The 22,757-nt window shown below is 40.8% G+C and overlaps 1 protein-coding gene across 12 annotated transcripts in view; it reads left to right on the forward strand.

Annotated features, from left to right (window-relative positions):
* The window catches only part of DTNA (dystrobrevin alpha), a 229,987-nt gene that overhangs the window by 190,260 nt on the left and 16,970 nt on the right, over positions 1 to 22,757 (forward strand). For 6 of the 12 annotated variants that reach the window (XM_026661892.1, XM_026661918.2, XM_026661871.1 and 3 more), the window contains 6 exons: positions 2,493 to 2,580; positions 5,620 to 5,732; positions 7,179 to 7,292; positions 11,284 to 11,380; positions 13,184 to 13,204; positions 20,124 to 20,283. In XM_026661892.1, the coding sequence (XP_026517677.1) occupies positions 2,493 to 2,580; positions 5,620 to 5,732; positions 7,179 to 7,292; positions 11,284 to 11,380; positions 13,184 to 13,204; positions 20,124 to 20,283 (593 nt within the window). The remainder of the gene's footprint in view (positions 1 to 2,492; positions 2,581 to 5,619; positions 5,733 to 7,178; positions 7,293 to 11,283; positions 11,381 to 13,183; positions 13,205 to 20,123; positions 20,284 to 22,757) is intronic. The other 6 variants (XM_026661896.1, XM_026661922.1, XM_026661885.1 and 3 more) reach the window with 5 other exon arrangements.

Here is a 22,757-nt window from a genome sequence, read left to right on the forward strand (position 1 = left end):
CACATAATTTGTGAATATGCTTTAATATCGCACTCCACCTTTATTCATGAAGTTGTGGGGGGAAAGTATAACCGTATGAATTATGGCACATCATAACTCTGCAATTTAAAATCTTGGAATTTCCAGATTAAACGTATTGTTCATACATGATGGTGAATGATCACGTACAACAGACACATTTCAGAATATAATGTATCTTGCTCATTATATTTCTTCTGAAATTCCAGAACATTTGTGCAAATAACTTGAGGCATTACTAGCCCACAGTTCACACACTGCTACAATATGTACTGTACTATATGCATCTATGTGTAAGTGCATGCCCCAAGGCATTTAATATAAAGTGAGATAATTGTAAGAACCAGAAAGTTGAAGTGACTTTATTCATTTGTAAAATTGTTATTTCAATTAATCCTTTTAGCTACACTCCAGATTTATGCTACTCTGTCAATCCACATCATAATCTGTGATTTTTCAGGGTTTATAATATGGTTGTAAATCTCTACACAAATGACAATTGATGCTGGAATACCCACTTTTGTCACAGTTGTTATAATGTGATGTCTTATTGAAAAACACTGAAAATGAACTATGTTGTCACTAAATTAATCCTTATTACATGGTTTGTGTAATTTCATGGGGCTGAGAGTTATTCCCCTGGGGTGGGGGTCATTGTTTTTCGCTTGTGTAATATAGTAGTCCTGTAGATTAAGTATGTAGAAGAAATGTAGCTGATTGTGCAATTGAATAAATTCCCAGTTTATAATCAAAAAGGGAAAATCACTTTGAGCTTGGTTCTTCCTTCATACGCGTGTAAACCAAGAGTACATTGCAATCAGTGGTGTAAGTGAGAGTAGAAATAAATCTCTTGTATATACAGTGAAATAAATTAAACATCATTTTTACTAAACTAAAATGACCACTAGTTCTTTTCTACTCCTAGTACTATCAGAAGTGGAATGAATAGTCAGCCACCAAGGCTTAGTTCACCCTGCACGCATCTCTAGTTAACTCTTCATCACTTTGGTGAATTTCTAGCCTTCACTCTGTTCGTCTCACTGGTATTCTGAGGATAAAACAAAGTTTCCTTTTCTCTCTTACTATTACCTCAACAAGTCAGAACAATTCAATATGGCTTCTGGCTCCAGGCTGCCAACCAGTGAATCCAAACCACTACCCATCCTTCAAGCGTAGCTTCTAACTTCCAGTGGAATCCTTCAAGCATTAGACCCCCAACCAAAAGATGCACCTTGTGGCTCCTTGATTTACTGTGAGAGATATAACTGTAGGAATGTCTCCAATTTCTAATGCATCCCAAAGTAGGACACTCTTATATAACACCTTTTATTATGAGTTACTATTTCTTTTCTCTTGTATATAATTAAAAGCAATACTCTTTGAGCTGAAACTTGGCTTCTGAAGATGTTGTTTAGGATCAAGTCATTATTTTCATCTTTCTTCCTTTTAGGTGGTTTTGGTCTGCTTGACTCTTTTTAAAGTTGTAACTATTTAGAAAATTCACAGGTTTTCAGTTTTTTAATTTTGCAATCATTTGACTAAAACATGGCCTCTGTTTAAAATAACATTTGTCAAGTGACTAGCCTAGAAGGTGAATGATCTGATTTGCCTTTGATATTCCTAGAATAAGAAATGTAAACAGTTGAGATATTTTAAAGTGCTTCTAGCATATAAGCAGTAATTTTTTTTATATTTTTTTTCCTAATAACAAATCTTTATTCATATTCTGAATGAGGGACCAAAGTAAACTCTTTTTGAACATGTAGTGGCTAATATAGTTGTAAGAGGTAGCAGGATTTTATTAATTTTAAAATCATTAGAAGTTGTGGGGCAATGGCTTGTCCCCGCATGATGATCTGAAAATTTACCTCCAAGTATCAGAAACTGAGAGAGGAGGCTGAAACCTGCTATGTTTCTAGATGATTCAATCAAGTTAATATATAAAAATCACACACTGATCAGTGACCCTGGACTTGACTGGGCTCTGCAGATTTCACCTTCCTGCATCAACAGGGGTTACTGGACCCTAGGCGGGATTCACCCCTTTGGAATGTAGAGAAATTTTGGAGGTTCCACCTTAGGGAGGAAGCTTGTATGCTGGCCAGCTGCATATCTGCCCTCCCCCTCAACGGAGTCGGATGAGCCCTTTATGCCACCATGGCTCAGTTCACCCAGACTTTCTGCCAGGAGATGCCTGGGTTATGCAGCAGCCAGCGTAACCCAGGGTGAACTGAGCCTTCTCACCTCCTGACAGTACCTGTGTGCAAAGCAGGGTAGGTTATTAATTAAGGGCAGCCTTCATTGTCATTTATTCAGCATTTGTTAGAAGCCAAACCCATGTTTTAACATAGTTCTGGGTATTTTTCGTGTAAATTCTGGAATGAGAAATTATGGACACTATGATAAAGTGACTGTACTGTGCTTTCTAAACACTGATGCCTCTCTCCTTTTCCCCCCACCCCAACTCTGAGCAGCATGCTTGACAGTGCAGGCCGGCTAGACGAAGAGCACAGACTGATCGCCAGGTATGCAGCGAGACTGGCAGCAGAGACTACTGCATCAGTAAGTGGTTTTAATTGGCGGTAGGTAAAAGTTTCCTTTTGCTCTTGTTTCTGAAGAGCAAGGGCTTGTCACGATCAGAAAATTTATATCTGACAACCTTGATGGTTCACAGATTATTTTATTGGAGGATATTGTTACGTAATAAAGAACAAGAATACTTTCTTGCAGATACGTTAACCATGTAGAGTATATATATTAACCTAGTGATGTTTAAACAATTCAAACTAAGGAAACTAACTGACTGCCCTCACCCACCATTATTCTACCATCTCCAAATCCAAAAACAGGAAGACAATTTGGGACCCCTGAATTCAAACTGGATTGGAAAATATTGCCTAGATTAACATTGGTTATAGATTAGCGATTTACTTTAAAGGTAAAAACTGAGATGGTGAATCTATTTCATTCCTTAGCTCAAACACCAGAGCCTTAAGTGCTGAGTATTTTAATTAGTGATCTTGGACAGGATGACTATAATGACCCATTGCATTAGCCTTGGCTCTCATTTTCATTTCAGAGCAATGATTATACTACTCTGTGAATCACAGGATAGAAAGGGATGACAGGCTAAAAACGTACCATATTCAGAATTAAAAGACATTGAAGCAGGAACCTAATTGAAGTGTATAAAATCTTAAATGGCATAACTAAGGTCAACCCAGTTACTTTTTTCCCATCTCAGCGCATTTGATAGAACAAAGAAGCATACATGAAAGTTAAATGAAAAGTAGCTCTGTACAGAATGTCAGGAAGCACATTTTCACTCTTGAGATATATACTGCGGGGTCAGCTGAAAGAGCCAAATAAGGCAAGGTTATTCATGTTAAAACTGTGGGCCAAATTCAAATCAGGTGAAGGCAGTTGAGCTGCTATGGAGAAGAATTTGGCCCATGTTTTTTTGCCATCTATCGTATAAGACTTCACAACATTGAAGGAGCGGGGGCAGCAGGAAGGAATGCACACAGTCTGATCATCTCACTATCCATTGCCTGCCAATCAGTCACTGTTGGATTCAGAATGCAGCTCCACTCAAATTTAAGGCAACCTCTCATCTGTAACTGATTCATCTTATTGCTGAAGGAGGGTAATTCTTTAGGTAATCAAAATGCCCTGCTAATTATGTGTGTGGATGGAAAACCCTTCCTGAAGACTGAAATGTCATCTGTATCTGTCTGTTTGAGTTTTCTATACAGCAGCTATCATCATGGCATCTTAGTGCTATGAATCCCTACGGAGCCAGAGTATTTACACACACAAGAAACAGATGTGGTTTGGATGGATATGCTAAACTTTCCCCTTCCCACCAATATACCACATTTTTCTATGTCTTTTAAATATACACTACAAAGGAGAAAGCAAAGAAAGGCCTTCTGTGAACAGGAGCTCTCAGAACAAATGTGGCAACCACAAATTCTGAAGCTCACTTTAGCAGCCAAATGGAAGATAAAAAACCTCTGAGAGACATTGCTAAGGCTGGACATGCAGGACTAAAGGGCCCAGTTATTTCTGTCTCAACTGCACAGTATATCAGTGCATTTGTTAGGTCTCCTTTTTGGATGTGCTGCAGTTTTCCTTGATGGATAGAATATTAGTGGGGAAATATACAGGTAATTAAAACTAAAGTTTTAAAATTCAGTAAGTAACTAAAACCAGAAATGTGTTTTCCCTAGGTGTTATGTGGAACAGAGTCTAGACAGAAGAGGAATATATTTCCTTTTTGAGGGCTAAATCTGCCAAGCACTGTAGAAGAGATGCTCAAGATTAGGCCCCATGTGTCAAAGTTACACTTCAGATCATTCTTAAAGTGAGAGACAGTCCCATTTGCAGTAGCTGAGGTCACTAACTCAGATGATCAGTTTTTAAATCTTTATCTGTACACCATGGAGGACAAAACAATTACACTGCTACCTCGATATAACGCCACCCGATATAACACAAATTTGGATATAACGCGGTAAAGCAGTGCTCCGGGGGGGCGGGGCTGCGCACTCCGGTGGATCAAAGCAAGTGCGATATAATGTGGTTTCACCTATAACACGGTAAGATTTTTTGGCTCCCCAGGACAGCGTTATATTGAGATAGAGGTGTACTTGGATGTCTTTCTTAATTAGGATACTTCCAATGGTTGTATTAATCCCTGCACTGCATCACCATATAAAATATTTTTAATAAACACAGTGACTTTTGGTTATTGCTGGCAAACACAACAAAGGGAGTACTCCAACAAATCTGTAGTGAGATTGGTTTGAAATCCCCTAATTGGAAAATGGTTCTGTTGTACATTAAACGCTATGGAACAGCTCTTCTGAAAGTGTCAGTAGAAGGTGTATCAGAGATTCAGTCACATGAACCATGCACTGAACTGCAGTCTGAATGAAAAGTGGATGATGAATGAGGATTTAACATGGAGAAATCTGCTGTGCTTTCAAGGAATTAAAGGTTCTTGGGACAAGTGGAAAGCAAATGTCTTTTCCTTTATTTGGGAGGTGAAGTGGGATGAATTTTTGTCTTGGTTTTTGTTTGAGTGGAAATTCCTTTTTTCTCATGTTGCAAGTCTCAATAGCCTTGTCTACAGCATAATAATTAGGAGCCGTATTATAGCAACTGCCAGTAACAGTGCAGCTTCATCAGTGCGAAGCCACTGCTGCAGATAGGGTCAGGCATTTTTATCAGTGTTTCCTGGAAAGCTCCTTGGAGCAAGTTGGAATGACATGGTGGTAAACAGTCAAGCATTGTCTAGCTTAGTGCTTACACTGTTATACTATTGTGCTGTTTCACCATTGGTGGAACATGCTGTAATATGGATACTTGTTTAATTTTATTTATTTATTTGTTTATTTATTTATGTAGTGTAGAGGGCCCAGGTCCTCAATGGCATTTAGGCTCCTGGGTGTCTAAATAATACCTTTGAGGATCTGGGCTGACAAGTCTAACATGATGCTATCGGCAAGCAGATTTCATTGAACAACCGTTGATCACACTTTTAGGTGCGGATGAGTGCATGGATATTTTTAATAATGCAGCCAAACTCTCTCTCAGCAGCAGCAGCAGCAGCAGCAGGGTCAGCAGAGAGGTGCCTCAGATATCTCTTTCACCATTGACGCAAATAAGCAACAAAGACAGCTTATTGCAGAACTTGAAAACAAGAACCGGTAAGAGTCTCCAGAAAATGCCTGCCTTTGTTTAGTACCACACAATGTACATCTGTTTGTTTTTAACATTTCTTCTCACTTGTTTTTGTCTATGTGCTCTCTCTAGATCTAGATCTATCTATTTATCAGGATGGGAGACTGGTTGCCTAAATAGCCAGTACCAATATACTTGTGGCAAAATTGTGGTGAGCCACTCTTAAGGCATTACAGAATCAGCCTGTGTTTTGAAAAGTACATGGTTACATGCTGTGGGGTAGTTGTGAATATTTTTACTGTTTGCAGTTACCCTTGCAGAGGGTTAAAAATAAAAATCCCATTCTGATTCTAAAACCAAAAAATCTTTGGTGCCCTGTTTCTATTTATAGAGAAGAAAATAAAAATCTCCAAAACAGAATCGTGTGATAAATAAAAGAAGCGGTGATGGTAAAAAAAAAAACTAGCAGAAAATTAGGCTTTTGATACAGACATAGCTGAAATTGGGAGACAGGTAATGGGAAGTCTTTGGAATTAGGGGCCAGATACCCAATTGGAGTAAGTCAGCCTAGTTTCATTGATTTTAGTGGAGCTACATTGATTTACACCAGCTGAGGATCTGGCCCTATATGTCAGACCCACAATCACTGAACAGTAACTTATGTCGTCATGCAGAGCTTTGTTCTATGTTCTCTGCTTTTACTGTTGGGTAGATAAGGATTGGCCAAAAACAGATGCCTTTCTATCACAGACTTCTGCGATACCTTCTGTCACTGTAGTATAATTCCACCAGCTCTAGTGTTAATTTATCTTTCATAGCTCAAGTCTGCTTTCTGAGTACTGTATCTAATGCCCACCAAAGTGTAATGAAGAAAGAGTCTGTCGCTAGCATCAATAAGCTTCACCCCTCTTCAGCAAAGCTCTGCAGCTCTGTTAGCACTCTTATACATCGATTCCGTTCTAGTAAATCCTATTAAATGTACTTTCCCCTGAAGAGCTGCTGTCTCTCAGACCCATAGTTAAATTAAAAGCATTTTTAAAAGTGCAAACGGTGTGTGCCTGATCGATGTAGAAGACAGGACAGATATTATTCTAGTTTCTATTGATTTCATGTGGAGCATAGAATATTCACATGAGAGAATGAGGGTGAGGAATTTGTTAGTTGAGCCAAACAGGATCTATGTCCCTGCTTTCCACAGAGAACATCTGAAATTCAGGCTCTAATTTTATGGTCTGTTTTATGAAGGTCTTGCAGAAATGCTCTCTTTCTATGACTGTAGCAAACATCAGCAAACCTGTTCCAGTGATGACTGTTTCACTAAAGCTGAGATATTCTGGTGTTTGGAGCCTAATCATGGTATCCTTATTGGTTCAGAGCTACAGACAGTCCTTCTTATTCTAATAGTGATGTTCTAGGCTGGTTCTATGGAAATGCACTGACCTTTAGTCTTTTACTTACTATCCTCCCCCAAGAGAAATCTTACAGGAGATCCAGAGGCTGCGGCTTGAACATGAGCAGGCATCTCAGCCCACACCAGAGAAGGCACAACAGAACCCCACTCTCCTTGCAGAGCTCCGACTCCTGAGGTAGGTGTATATGCCATGAAGAATTCCTGGAAACAGATTTGTGTAGATAAGGGTAAATACATAAAATATTCCTGTTCCATCATTGTTCTTTTTTTTTTTTTTAAATGAACAGTGTAATTTTGTTTCTGTTTAATTTAGATTCAGTATAGGCCTTGACTGTGAACACAATGAAGTATATGCTTAAAATTTCACATGAGTAGTCCCGTTTACTACTCATGTGCCTAAAATTAAGCATGTGTGTAAGTGATGCCAGATCAGGTATTTAGGTTGTAAGCTCTTTGGGAACAGGAACCATGTCTTGCCCCAATATGTATAAATAACACCGTATCGTAATCGTGTGTGGGGGAAATTATGCTATTTCAGAACAAATACTTCTACCAAAAAAAAAACCACCTTTTAGGCTAGATCCTCAGGCTCCCTTAGAGCCATGGAGCATCCTATAGGGTGAGAGCTAGGAATGGAATGGCCCTTTTGCAAGGTTCCATTGGTCATCTTTGCTTCAACAACCGAGAAACTCTTGGCTGTTTCAGCTACAAGGACAGTTGACCAGATTGTCACAGTGGTCAGCTTCAGTATAAACACCGTCCATAGTGAATGTATCAATCCTGAAGAGCACAGTGTGAGAGCCAGACTGAACATCAGATGAGAATAATTTAAAACTAGTTCCTGTATACAGAGAATAGAGTGTGTATAAGTGCTTCCTCTCCAGTTAAAACTTTCATATTACCTTTTCAATAGAGTAGATTTTAGAGCCCACAAAATAAGAGAGGATTTCCTTGCAGCTTTCCTTCATGCAATAACCTGTTGCTGGTACCATTAGACAGCCACCTGATATCTGAAGGAAATCTTAGGATGAAACTGTGCAGAAAAATCTTTGTTTACAGATGCTGTATGATTTTAATTTTTTAGCCTCTTTTACTCTAAAAATAAATCTTTGTTTTGCTAATAATTACATTTGCAATATGATCTTAAGATAATCTAGTTGGAAACAGAAATGCTTTCTTCTTATGACTGATTTGCCTCTGTAATGACTCTAGATACCTAGTGTAGTAGCCTAGAGAATTACCTTCTGCTGCTGGGCAAGTGACATTCAGCACAAGCTTCAGAAATAAGAATTGAATGTCATCAAAATACACATCGCAGAATATACTATTCATGTAGCTCCTATGCATCATGCCTAAAATCTATTGTAAACATGTTTACATTATTAGTAAATATTACTGAATATTAATTTACTATCAGTTGACAAATCAAGTTCATTTTAATTTTTTTTTAAATCCAGCGATTGATGTAGCATTAGCAGTTTAATTCTATTGAATTTTGCAGCACAGATTTAAAACATAATAGCCTAGTTTAAATTTCCTGACACTGGATGGCCTTAAGGCACCAATACTGGGTTCTGTCAACTGAGATATCTTCCCTGTTTTAATATATTGTGTCAGAGTAATCAGATAACTTTAAATCTGTGTGTCAATACTGCTTTGCATGTGTTCAGATTAATGCTCATCAGCTAAGAGTAAAAAGGGTTTCCTTTAACTGTTTGTGCAATTTTGGCAAAAGTACATTAAACAAGATATTGGGTGAGACCTTTAGCTAGTATAAATCAGCAGAACTGCAAGGTAGTCAGTGGAGCCACAGTGATTTACTCCAGCTAAGAATGTAGCCCATTGACTTTGGAACTTGGAGCAATTATGGTTTAGGACAATTTGGGTTTTATAACATCAAGAAATTTTGGAGTTTTGCAGATCTGTAGAACACATCTAATGTCCCTTGCAGTGATTTTCTACCTTACGTTTATACTTTTTGCATTTGATCTCCACACTTAAGACATATCTCTGGCCACCTGTCTGTTTACCCACAGCTGAATTTTACATGACCCTCAATTTTTCAATGAAACCATTCTCCAGAATATGTAGCATCAGATTCTTTTCTGGTTTTGAGGAATTCCCAATTTCTTCTGGTATAAATGAGAGCAGAATTTGACCCTTGATCATTTATTTCTGTCCATTATTAAATTGTGAGGATAAAGTTTCAAAACTAAGGATATGTCTGCACTAGATTTCTTTTATCTGGAGTGAATTGATTGCCAGTTACTTGAGGTACTTAACACTTTTGTAAATGCCAGCATGGACACTCCCCAGCTTATTAACTGGCAGTACCATGTGGGGAGTATTTGCATTAGCCTACACAAAAGTAACTCAAGATAACTGTCAATCAACTAACTCTAGGTATAAAAAGTTTAGTGTAGACATATATCCTGAGGTGTGCCCATAAAATATGCATACAAACACAGTTAACTGCAATGTAGGTGTTCCTGAAGCAATGAATTATGAAAATGTAGCCCTTACAATCTACAAAATAGCACAGATAGCAGAAAATATAGATCAGTTCACTAAGAATGGAAGTTCTCTTTTCCCTACACCCACAACACATGCCCAATTAGGGTTGGCACTGTTTCATTTATTCAGATGCCTCAATATGGGACTTGCATATAATCCACCTTCTCATGACAGGATATAGAATTAACTTCATTTCTAAGCACAGCTCCAGAGTGCAGTTGATGAAACGCGCATGAAAAGTGGTATGTCAAGTGATAGCATACAAAACATAATGCTTCTCTCCCTGTGCAATGAATCTAAAAGACAACATGAGTGAACACTGAGACCTTTTCTAGGATATGCCAGTTTGAATTAGGTGGATAACTTCTCTTGTTTTTGTTTGTAATCTCTTAAACCCACTTTCCTTTCCGCAATTCACAGCTTTTCCAACCATTAGATACTCAGGGGAAAATCCAAGCACAGGAAATTTCAAGTAGAAAATATATGAATCTTCTAGAAGAATAAACAAAGCCTTGGTATGTTAGGGCCAAATCTACTCATACTGGTGAGCAATAACTCATGCCCATAGAAGTCAATGGTGCTGTTTGTGTGAGTAACTTCTTCATTGTGGTTAAAGGGCTCACAGTCTGGCTTTTAATATCCAGGAAATATATTTAACATTGCTGACTTCTACCTTCCTCAATTTTGGAGAAGTAGGACAAAAGCACCAATTTACATGCATTAAATACCATCTTTCATTATGTTTTTTATATATAGATATGATATAAAAATATAGTAGAAAGAGTGTATAAAATATCACCTAATCTAAAATATGACTTTTTAAAATAATATTGTCAATGATATTGTAACTTGCAGGGGGCAGCAGCTACAGGTTAAATATGACAGAGACCTCCCCAAAATCTGATTATGTATATACCATAGGCCTGATTCAACCCTCTGTTATATGGGTGTAACTCCTACAGCCATCAGAGTTGGACTTGTATAGTTGAAGGCAGAATTACACCACATTCTCCTGCTTAGATTACCATAGGTTGTACTTGTACAGAATCAAAATCTGCTCCATGTTACATGGGCTTAAGGCTGGAGTAACCTCACCAACATGCATGGAGTTACTCAGGATTTACACGGTCATAAATGAGCATAGAATTTGGCTTGCAGCATCAAAAGCTATTTTCAAAAGAATTAAAACTGAAAACATGTAATAGCTTGGACTCCAGCCTCTGAAAAGCCACATCTCTCTGCTGTTCTGGCTGAATTTCTGAATTCTCTTGGGCTTTCCCATCTCTACTTGTCCAGTGTCAATAATCCTGCCAGACTCTCATGTCCTGAAGTCATCTCCTAACATTCTTCCAAATGTAAGCTAACTTGTGTGAATCTGAAAAATTCTTCCTCGTTTGGTGTTTGGGAAGAGAGTGTCAGTACTTATTTTACCCCAGCCAACATACTGAGCCCTTTGTATACTCTTAACTTGAAGGAACTTCCTAGTTTCTCAATCTCCCCTGATTTCTGGGCATTATATTGAATTCAGAGAGTGTGTTCACTTTCCAATAGCCTAATATACTCTCCACAGTTGACCTGAAAAAATGATGCAGTTCAGAAATTGTAAAGCTGACTCTATGAAGTATTAGCTCTGATCCTAACTTATTTTTCAGACAGCGGAAGGATGAGCTCGAACAGAGGATGTCTGCTCTCCAGGAAAGTCGGAGAGAGCTGATGGTACAGTTAGAAGGCCTCATGAAACTACTGAAGGTAAGGTGCTCCACTTGAAAGTCAAAGGAAATGGACAGGGGCCAGTCAAGGGGTGTCACATAGGAAAGAGAGATTCATCATATTAATAAAATACTACAGAACTTGAATATTTCCTCCTACAAAAGCTTTGTTTCCCATCAATTTTCTCTCTTAGCTTTTGCCACTCTAAAACATAGGTTTTCAGGATCAATAATGTACCCAATTGATACTGTTCCTGTATTAACACCATATCTTTGTTGTCATCCTACCACTAAATGAATTGGACAACACTTGAAAGCAGTATAGTAGACTAAGTATTACTGAAAAATAATTGAAATTCACTTGAATATGCAAACAAAGCCCACTGTGGTGCAGTACTACCTTGCTAATTAGTGAGAAGAGATCCAGCAATGCTGGTCGATCAGGTTCTGGAGCAGCCATACAAAGATCATTACAACAAAGGTTTTCATGACATGCTCAGTTTCTGGTTTATTTATAGTTTGCTCTGCTGAAAACATATTGAATATAGAAAAGGTGGATGTATAGAAGGCAACAAAATAATTAATCCCCAGTGGTAAATAGCTACACCAACACTGTATAGCCTCCTATCCTGGCTGATGGTACAGAGCTAGTTTTTCTAGTTGCCTTAGCTTTGTTCCTTTCATTAGTTATTCTATCCAATGAAGGCATTTAACAACGTAGCCCCTCAGACTATAGGACTTTGGAAGGGTCTTCTTAATAGTACTTGGTCCTTTTCACTAAAAAAGAAAAAAATCCCTTGTAAAATACACTAAGAAAGAAAGCACTTTCCTGAAGGATCCCATTTCAAAAATGCAGACAGCAATATACAAATGTATTTCTAAGACTAGAAAGGAAAGCTGAAAAATGCCTTTTTACCTTCCCAAGTTGCAAAAGGGGCATTATCCTTCTGGCCCTTTAAATCCTGCATGACCCATCAGAGCTAGCACACTATTGAAAATGGGCCTTCCCAGCAGGGAAATAGGCCCCCTCAAAGTGGTGGAGCTTTCCCTTCAGCCAGGGACATTTTAGACATATATTTCCTTCTTCAAGAAAAACACAAACTTCTGTGGAAGAGAATGGGCAGGGAGGTGGAGAGGAACTGGTGTGGAATGTACAGCCTCCAATACGGATGCCCTTTGCACTGAAGTATCAGTATTATGGTTGTCTAGAACTGAGTTTTGGCCCAAGGGTCATGCTCTGTCTTGAGTTATGGGGGTGGTCAGCCTCAGGGCATTTTTCAGATACAAAGAAGTTGTACTATAATTAGAATGGGGAGGATGACTAGCCACTCTAAGTAGAGTATGACCCCAATGTGCTTCATTGCAGACAATCTAGGGAGTTTTTGGGATCATGTGCCCTATGGTAATTGATGGCTCCTCAACCTTCCCTGACCCCGGGGAGGTGGGGTCCTGTCCCTGAGGGATGAGAAGCCCTGAGGGGGAGGTCAGGCCCTGCCCCTGGGGGCCGAGGGCCCCAGGGGCTGTTGGAGAGTGAGCCCACCATTCACTCATCCTATAGTGGTTCCTGTCCCATGGGGCTGACCCAGCTCCCTGCTCTGGCCCATTGGCTCTCACCACAGCATGCAGAGGGACCCTCCCCCCATGACACACCACCTTGCCCCCTTCCTGCCTGTCGGCTCTTTGGGGTGGGGGGTTTCCCCAACGATCAGGGCTCTGTGCAAGTGCACCAAGCCTGTGTTAGTTAATCCAGGACTTCTAATCTTGTTCCCAAGTTTGCATTTATTTTTCTCTTCTTCACTTAAATCCTGGCTAATCTATCTCTGATGATCCAATTTTTCTTTAGGAGGAAGAACTGAAACAGGGAGTAAGTTATTTACCTTATTGTAGGTCTCACTAACTCTTCGATGGGGCTACGGTTCCATGGTTTATATATTCCTTCTGCTTGAAATGTGTGCTCATGCCTTGGACTGAGGATAATGATAATGTGTTGCACTTCTTTAGCATGTTTTATCTGAGCCTTTCAAAGCACTTTACACAATTAAACCTCACAGTTCCCCCTGGGAAGTAAGCAATGGCTTGATAGAATATTTTTCTCACTCCTGTAAAGCTACATCTACGCTATGAGCTAGAGGTGTGATTCCCAGCTCACACAGACATACATGCACTAGCTCTCAACTGAGCTAGCACCCTAAAAATAGCAGCGTAGCTGTGGTAATAGGGGCAGTGGTAATGGCAGCATGGGCTAGCCACCCCAAGTACAAACCTGCTTGAACCCCATGAGTACATACTTCGGACAGCTAGCCTGTGCCACCTCTGCCCATGCTAGCTGGGAATCACGCCTCTAACTTGTAGTGTAGACATAGCCTAGCTGAGGCCACTTTAGGGGTGAAAAGCAACAACTGTTTAACTGCATACAACCATAGTACACCACAACTTAGAACAGGGAGTGAAGAACACCACCACCATTCGTAGCCCTTTGAAACTACCAAGGTAAGTTCAGTAAGCAGAATATAATTACTTGAGTTGTAATTAACCCTGGATAATGGATTTGGAATCCCTAGTCATTCAGAAAGTGCCAGGGGACTTTTCCTGTCCACAAGCAGTCCGGAACTTGGTTTTACATCTTCAAAAGATGGCACTAGCAGCAGCAGCCGAGTGCCCCTTCAGAACAATAACTTCACTGTCAAAGCAGTGCGAGAGTCTATATTAATAGTATTGACTTTTGGAAGATTAAATTGTTTTGTAGTCTTTTCTAGAATTAAAATGAACACTGTTGAGGCTTAGATTAAAAAATATACCTGATCTGCCCAGACAGCAATCCCATTTAAAAGAGGAGTGTAATGAGGAATATTTCATTGTAACACAATAACGTTGAGCCCCTCAATTTCAACAAAAGAGGTCAGTGCTCAGTGCAGAAAACTGTCTGATGCACACTGGCTATGGTAGGAGGGTTCGCCATGCACCAGATTGTTTGTTGCTGGTGCTCAGCCTTGTTAGACTAACAGTTTTGCTACATTTTGGAACAGAGAATGAATCTGTTGCAGCAAGACAGTCCTGATTGTAGTCCAGAGGGGAAGACCTATCAGAAGACCCTCTGAGTAGGTCTATTGCTTTTTAATTTTGCCTAATAATGTTAATGGCTTTTCTCTGAAAATTAGATACCCTAAAAGTGAACAGGGTTTTTTTTAAAAAGCATCGTACAAAAATAGTCTTTTTATTGTGTTTAATAAAATCTGTGTTGAGGATATTACAATATGTTTTTGCTTTCTACAGTGTAATATTTAGGTCCTTTTAACACTAAATGAACTATTAGAATGGCAGGTGATTATGCTAATTTATTTATTTATTTACACTAGTTCTCATCATTTCCATAAAATGTTCCCCATTGATCTCTTTCATAGGCTATTTACAGATGTAGGGCTAAACTCATCCCTGGAGTAACTCAATTGGAATTAATGGTCTAGATAAGTTTCTAGGGCTTATGTACTTTCCATTTCTATATTGCCACAATGACGCTTCCTCCCAGAAGGGTAATGAAGTGATCACATATGTATTGTTTTCCTAGTTGTCATGTTATAATGTAACAGTATTATTTTCCTGGGCAGACTTTCGTGCTATGTGAGCTAGTTTCAGCTCCAGCAGAGGGAGCAATGGACTACAGATTCAATAAAAACAGTGTTCATTTCAAATGTATTATACTGAGTTATGCATAACACTAGGTAACATAAACCATTTTCCAGTCTAACAAGGGATAATTAAAATCCTTACCACTTTGATCTAAGTATGATGAGCTAAATCGGATACATGAAGGTCTCATAAAAGGCACTTGGATGCTGACAGCTGCAATGAGTTAACAAATGAAGGCTGACGCCTTCTGTCACCTCAGAGATAGTGGCAGCTTTCCACAAACTCCCCTGTCAACATGCCTCAATCCTGAACTTGTGGGACTAACTAGGGATTAAAAGAAGTTCAGTCCTTGGCCTTTACGCTGAGACTACAAGCAAGTCAGTCACTTAGCATCAGTTGTAAGCATAGTTTTTCAGACATTTACCATCTGTCTCTTGCGAACTAGACTAAGACCACTAACCGCATTTCACATATGCCACTAGACAGACATCCAATGGTAACAACATTCAGTTGCCACGGATCTGGGCTGAATTTGATCTAGCAAAGTAGAATATAAAAAATAGCAGCAATCTTTTAAATCATACAGTCTCTGTGGGTTTAACTTTCTGTGGGTTGATTTTGTCCAATATTACCCAAATAGTTAAAAGAAAAAAAAATCTTCTCTACATAGTAGACGGGAACCCCAAATACCTAAAGTTTCTCATGCCTTGCAAAGGTCTTGTTCCAGAAAATAAAAGTTACCGTTAACAGTGCATTATTTACCATGCATACCAGATCAGTATAGCGATTATAATATGTACTTAAAAATGTTGAGCACTAGTGTATAGTTCTTCTTTGAGTATATGTCCCTATGAGTGCTCCACCATAGGATGTGCATGCACTCTTGATCAGAGATTGCAAAGTAGTGCTCCTGAGCAGAACAACACCCCGTGCTCCACGCAAGGGGATATAGGCAGGCACCAGCCTGCCACCACTCAGTTCTTTCTTGACCATCTGTGGCTCAAGACAGAGCCTTTGCTGTTAGCTGTTTCAGCTTCCCGCCTTTCTTTCACCTTGTGAAAGTCTTTATTCATTATTTTTGTTTCTTAGTTATTTATTTTATTTTATTTTATTTTATTTTATTTTTGAGCTCCCGGAGGAGAGTTTTCCACCTTCTACTTCTGTACCTTTGTTTGTGCTGGAGCACAATTTGTTATGCCTAAGACCCCAGTGTTTAGACTCTGCCAGACCTGCCACAGGCCTTTTCCCCACAGTGATGGATATTCGAGTTGTCTGCGATGTTTGGGGGACTCCCAAATCCCCTCAAAGTGCAAGGTCTGTCTGGGATTTAAAGGCAGGTCCAAAAGAGAAAGGGAGGCTAAACTAAAACTCCTCTTAATGGAATGTTCCCTAGCACCAATGGAGTCCCCTATTCATTGGTCTCAACATCACAGGCCACTTCAGTCACCCATCCAGCTTCATTTGTGATCATGGACATGAAGACCTCAAAAAGGAAGAAGCACACCTACCCCACCAGAGAAATGAAGAAAAGGGGTAGATCATCCCATAAAGACCCACACTCGGGAGACCTCCCATCCCTTAAAGAGTACTGTAGGGGCCCCAGCTTAGTCTGGCACCAAAGTGTCGATACCATGTAAGAAGCCTCGTCTGGATAAGCACTCTACCGGACAATCTAATGCAGCGGCATGGCCTGATCCTCCATGGCACCATGATACACATAGGGCCACTGTGCATCCCTCGGTACTGACTTCTTACTCAAGCTCTGAAGTAAGACAGGACCTTGCTTCAGTCCTGCAGCAGTCTCCATCTCACTGGTCCACAATTTCACCTCCAGTAGTGACTCAAGCCTTGACTATAGGCTATCACAGCCCTCCGGCTCCTTCCAGGTTTCTGTCATCTGAAGCTCTCATCGTTTCAGAGGAGCCTGAATCTCCATTGTAGCATAGATCTGTCAGAGCCCCCTCAGTGGTACTGCCAAGGCACCTGCAGACTGAAACCTGCCCCCTCACTGGTCATGATACCTCAGGCACTTAGCTGGTCATGATGCTTCAGGCACTTAGCTCAGGAAACAAATTATCAGACTCTGAGATCTCGGTACAGGAATCCATCCCAGTACCGTACCATCCAGCTCCCAGGACTCCCTCTACTGAGGAGGATTCTAGAGAATCTGCCAGTCCCAGGGACTATGACTAGTAGGGACCCGTTCACTATCCCTCCCAATGGCATCCTTGGAGTCAGTTTGATGACCAATTTTATAGGATGCCAAAAGGAAATTACAGGCAGCCACCAGTACCACCCATATGTGCAGAGTCACTAAGACTCTGGAACTGGTGCGTTTCCCATTGAATAGACGTATCAGCGGTCAATCTGCCAGGCCTTCAGAATACAATTGCAGACTCCCTGAGCAGATGTTTCTGGCAAGACCATGAATGGTAGCTCAAAGACTCTGTCTTTCACAGCATCTGTCAGACCTGGGCTCTACCACAAGTAGATCTCTTTGCCACCCCGAATAATTCCAAATATCACCTGATTTGCTCCAGGGGAGGTTACATCCTCTGTGCTCTGGGAGTATCATTTTCAGAAAGAATGAAGGGCCAACCTGTTTCTATGCAGCATGTGTCTAAGTGAGATTCAGGTTGTATTTTGAACTGTTATGGAAGAACTGGGATACACAGTGACAGCACATTCCATTAGAGCTCAATCCACATCTCTGGCTCTACTAAAAGACATTCCTATAGCAGAAATCTGCAGGACTGTGACTTGGTCTTCGAGTCATACCTTTGCCAAGCATTATGCCATCTTACCTGCTTCCAGAGATGACACTTCCTCTGGTGATGCAGTTCTGCAAACGGTGTCTTGATTTACCTCCCCAGTACCCACTTCCTCTGTGAATTACTGCTTGGGAGTCTCCTATGGTAGAGCACCCACAGGGACATGTGCTCGAAAAAGGAGGAGGGGTTACTTGCCTTACAGTAACTTGAGTTATTCATGATGCTTTTGTCCTTATGGGTGCTTCACCTCTTGCCCTCCTTCCCCTCTGCTGTGGAGTCTCTGGCTTCGTGGCTGAGAAGGAACTGAGTGGCAGTGGGCTTGCTATATATCCCCTATATCCCCTCATTTGGAGCACGGGGTGTTCTGCGTAAGTGCAGGCCCACAAATACTACTTTGCAGTGTCCAATTCAGAGTGCATGGGTGGAGTGGAGGCAACAGGGAGGCAGTTTGCTGCTCTCTGGTGTTTTGTCCGATCTGCTCTGGGCATGGCCCCAGTGGAATTTAGAGAACCACCAGGCTACTCTAAATTCTGCCAGCTGATAACAGTCCCCAGGGGACTGGTTATGCCAAGTCTGCACCAGCTGAAAACTGCCCTGGTCTGGCAGAATTCTCAGCTGGCCAGATCCAGCTATTTTTGCATCCCTTTGCACTACAAGAATGAGACAGAAGGGGCCAGAAAGCAGGAGAGCATTGGTCCCTATGTGTTCAAATTTCCCCTCGCTATTATTTAAGTGTCCTAAAAGTTTTCACTCTGAAAGACAATATTAAAATTATACTTGCCATCTCTTATCAGAAATGAGTGTCTCACATAAAGGTAACTTTCCCTTGAAAGTCCTGCTTCAAACCTCTCAGGTAACTTCTTCTGCCAAGCTTATTTTAGTGTCAACTTCCATAGCATTATTTTTCAGCAGTGGCAGTGTCCCTTTAAAAAAAAGTATCCTGATCAATTTGTTGGAGGTTAACCGGCAATAACAATGCTGCTTCTCTTCTGATCAGACCTATTTCACTAGGTGCGAGGTAGGCATGGTTAGGGCCAAAATCTAGAAAACAAAAGTTGGCTTACAAATCTAGAAAAAGAAAAGTAGACCAATTTTATAAATGGCTGTTGCTGCCTTTTTTGGCATGCAGTTAGCAATATCTGATCTTCATCTCTGAGGAAACAGTCACCAGAACATTGAAGGCATGTGGCACTGAAGGGGCTAAGGAATCCAACTGAAATTTTTTTAATTGATTGTTACTGCCGGTCCAAATAAATTGGGGGTGGGGAAATCTCACTAGAGATAATGTAATTTTTCGCTGAAAACTAACACACATGAGCACTGGTTCCTGTTTAGTGGCACTCATGTTATCTTAGTCATAGGCCTCTGCTGAACCCCAATTCCTAATCATGCTAAATAGTGTGTGGTTTGTTTGGTTGTTTTTCTTATGTTGACATATTCCTAGGAACTGTCAGGCAGTAAAGGAAAGGTGCATTAATTCACGGTGTGTCTCCTGGTATCACTCTCACAGCTCCACTTTTTAAAATTATTGTTCTTCAACGTATGCTTGAATTTCAGTTAAATGATACTAACTCTCAGGTGCTAACAGCATGACATTTTATATGACTGGTGTTAAAACATTTTAACTTCCATCCACTGGACCCATAACAGGAATTTAAATTGCCTATCTGAACAGTACTTTGGGAGAGGCTGAGTATATCCTGTGGAGTGAACAATTTGATAGTGAATGATTTAGTGTTGGCTGAATAGCTCACAACCAAAAAGAAAAGCACAAATCTGTACTATTTGTTGGGAGGGTAAGGTTTTATTTCACTAATAAGTTTAATTTACATTCCAAAACTTGATTGCATGGATGCCTTCTTGTAACAGTGGTTGAGGTGTAAGAGCACAAACTTGATTAGGTAACATGGAAATATTACACCCCCAGGAGTAGCTTCAACTCCTTACCCAGACTGAAAGTTGTCTTAGTGCCAGCATCCTTCCACTTCCTACAGACTGCAAGAGTTATCTTCCTAAGAATGTCTGAATATTGCCAACACTCTTAATTCTTTCACGGAAAAAAGTCCCAGACCTTAGATTTATAGACAAGAAATATCTTCTTTAAATCTTTATATCCAACCCAGCCTGCCATGTTTCAGGATCACCTTCTAATCTATCTTTCCTACATACTACATCTTTACCATGGGTTGCCATAGCTGTTTCCTAACAAGAAGTTGGGTGCAGTAGGTTTCCATCAACTGACTTCATATTACCCTATTTTTCTGCATAACTGCATGATACCAGCTGAGGTTTCACTCAGCCAAGCTAAGGAATGGAATGAAGATGACGACTGCTGAGTGTTTTCTCCTGTAAAGACCTATTTAACCACTTGTTCTTATTTTCCAGACTCAAGGAGCAGGCTCCCCTCGATCTTCACCCAGTCACACTATCAGCCGACCTATTCCTATGCCAATCAGGTCTGCGTCTGCCTGCTCCACCCCAACCCATACACCTCAGGACTCTCTGACGGGCGTGGGAGGAGACGTGCAAGAAGCTTTTGCGCAAAGTAAGTTGCATTGTTAAGTTATTATTAGTTACTCAGAGAGCATATGCAAGTGTCAGGTGGGGAACTAAGGCACAGGGCGGAGAAGTGACATGCACAAGGTCACCCAGCTGTCCAGTGACCAAGCCAGGAACAGAACCCAGATCTCCTGAGTCCTATTCCAGTGCTCTATCCATTGCAACTCAATCTGTTTGCCATAAAATAAAGACTTGTTATTGACCATTGCAAGTCGGTTCAACAAGCTGGGCTTTGGGGGGATGGGAGGGTGATGTGATGGGGAGGGAGTATTGTGCTGCTTCTCCTAAGAACTGACGGACTTTTCCATTGTGTCTAATGATGTTTACCAGAGCACTGCCATCGGCTGCTGTGCACTTTTCATTCTCCTTCCGTGCTGTTCATCACATTGCAAAAGGATGGCAGGTCCATCCTTTGCTCACTGATTGTTTGCTTTGAAGTTCTAAAATCACAGATTAAATAATAGGCTAAATATAAAAGAAAGTAAATAGTTTGTGTGACCTGAACATGGAAATATCCCTCCGCCTAGGGAATTACTCTCTTTCCCAAATGCTTGCATCCCTGCAATTTCCTTTTTTCTTTTCCTTGAACACAAAGGGCCAAATTTTGCTCTCAATTACACCATTGCAAATTGGAATGTCAGTGGAGTCCCCCCCTGCTGTAACTGAGAACATAATTTGCCCTCCTGGGCTCAATTCTGCCCACCCTTGCAACTTCCGTGGGAATTGCATCTATGAATTTGATGACAAGATTGAGCCCTAAGTGCAATCAAGGTTTTCCCTTTAAAGAACTAGTTAATTCTCATGTTAAACCCTGTCCAGCTAGAGGATTGTTCCTTGTCCCATGGCACCAGGTTGCTCAACGTGTATTCTGTGAGAAATGAACACACAGTGTGAAATTTTCCACTTTCAGCCTAAAAAAAAATGAGAAAGACGTACAGACATAGACCACGCTCTTAAAGAGTGGTTTCTTTCAGAACTTGGACAAAGAGAGATAATTTAGTAGCTACAATAAAATCATAGAATATCAGGGTTGGAAGGGACCTCAGGAGGTCATCTAGTCCAACCCCCTGCTCATAGCAGGACCAATCCCCAGACAGATTTTTACCCCAGTTCCCTAAGTGGCCCTCTCAAGGATTGAACTCACAACTCTGGGTTTAGCAGGCCAATGCTCAAACCACTGAGCTATCCCTCCCCCCATAGGCTGCCTCAGGCAACTGCTTTTAGTTACAGCAATGTGTTCTGCTAAAGTGACATGGCAATGTAAAAGTATATTCTCATATGTATAGTGATCACACTTAAAAACAACAACCTTTGGTATATACAGAATTTATCCTCAGTATTTATCTTATTCTAGTTGTATAAGGCAAATCTGGGCAGTTTTTAAGCAAACCATTGTACTGTCAGAGTTCTTTTAAGTTGCCCATAGTGAAGGCACTCCATTGAGTAGAGCACTAGCTCTCCTATATTTTCTCCTCTTAGAGAATAGATGTAAAAGTCTGTATAGATGTGAAGCTGAGAAGGCATTACAACTCTTCTCAGAAATGTGTGTGTGTGTGTGTGTGTGTGTGAGAGAGAGAGAGAGAGCGAGAGACAGGCTTTGAGTTACTTTCCTGCAGTCATTTTCTTCAGGAGAATTTATGACTTGAGATCAACAATTTTAAGGGCTGTCAGTTTAAAAGACATTCCAGATGCCAAATCCTGCTAGTTTCTATGCATCATCCCCTCTGAAGTTAGCTAGGATTTTAAGGATTGGGTCTATTTATATATAGTTTGTTCAACTACACTAGGATATGAGTTTGGGACTCTGTGATAGCATAGGCTGGGAGCACACTATACCAGCCATGTCAGCCCTGAGGCTGAAGTATTGCACTTTGCTCTCTAATAACCTTCCCTGATTGATGCTTAAGGCAGTACTGAGGAGTTCTGCAGGAAACAACATCTAGACCCTCCTGTATTGGAAAGAGGGTCACAGCAACACAGGGCTGTTGATGGAGGGGGTAGTGGCTTTCAGGGTAGGCAGAAGTTTGCTGTGAGTGGGGGGTAGGAGAAGGGAGCAAAGGGAGCTACTCAGTCTTGGCTGGGATGCTGCCAGCTCCAGGAAGGGAATTGGGATCCTGGTGGTTCCTACCTGCTCAGCAGCTGCTGTAGCCCCTCTGAGTCCCCCTCTCACCTCCATCCCCAGGTGTGCAGGAGTTGGGGGGGGGGACAGAATCCCCACTGATATTTCCATGCTGGCTCCCACTGTTCTCCCCCCCCCTCCAGTTCCACTGACCCTGTTGGGTTGTTGTTGTTTTTTAATGGGAGTCAATTATGGCAAATACAAGCAGACTCCTGAGCTCCAAAAGATACCATGAAGGGGTGAGAAAGGAAAATCCATATAAGACTGTGACGGGTTGGATCACAGAAACCCCCTTGGGAGCTGCCACCCGATGTGCCAAGACTACCCCTGCTTCTGTTTTC

The sequence above is a fragment of the Terrapene carolina genome, unplaced genomic scaffold (genome assembly GCF_002925995.2).
Source record: "Terrapene carolina triunguis isolate 2854851 unplaced genomic scaffold, T_m_triunguis-2.0 Scaffold58, whole genome shotgun sequence".
Classification (NCBI taxonomy): domain Eukaryota; kingdom Metazoa; phylum Chordata; order Testudines; family Emydidae; genus Terrapene; species Terrapene triunguis.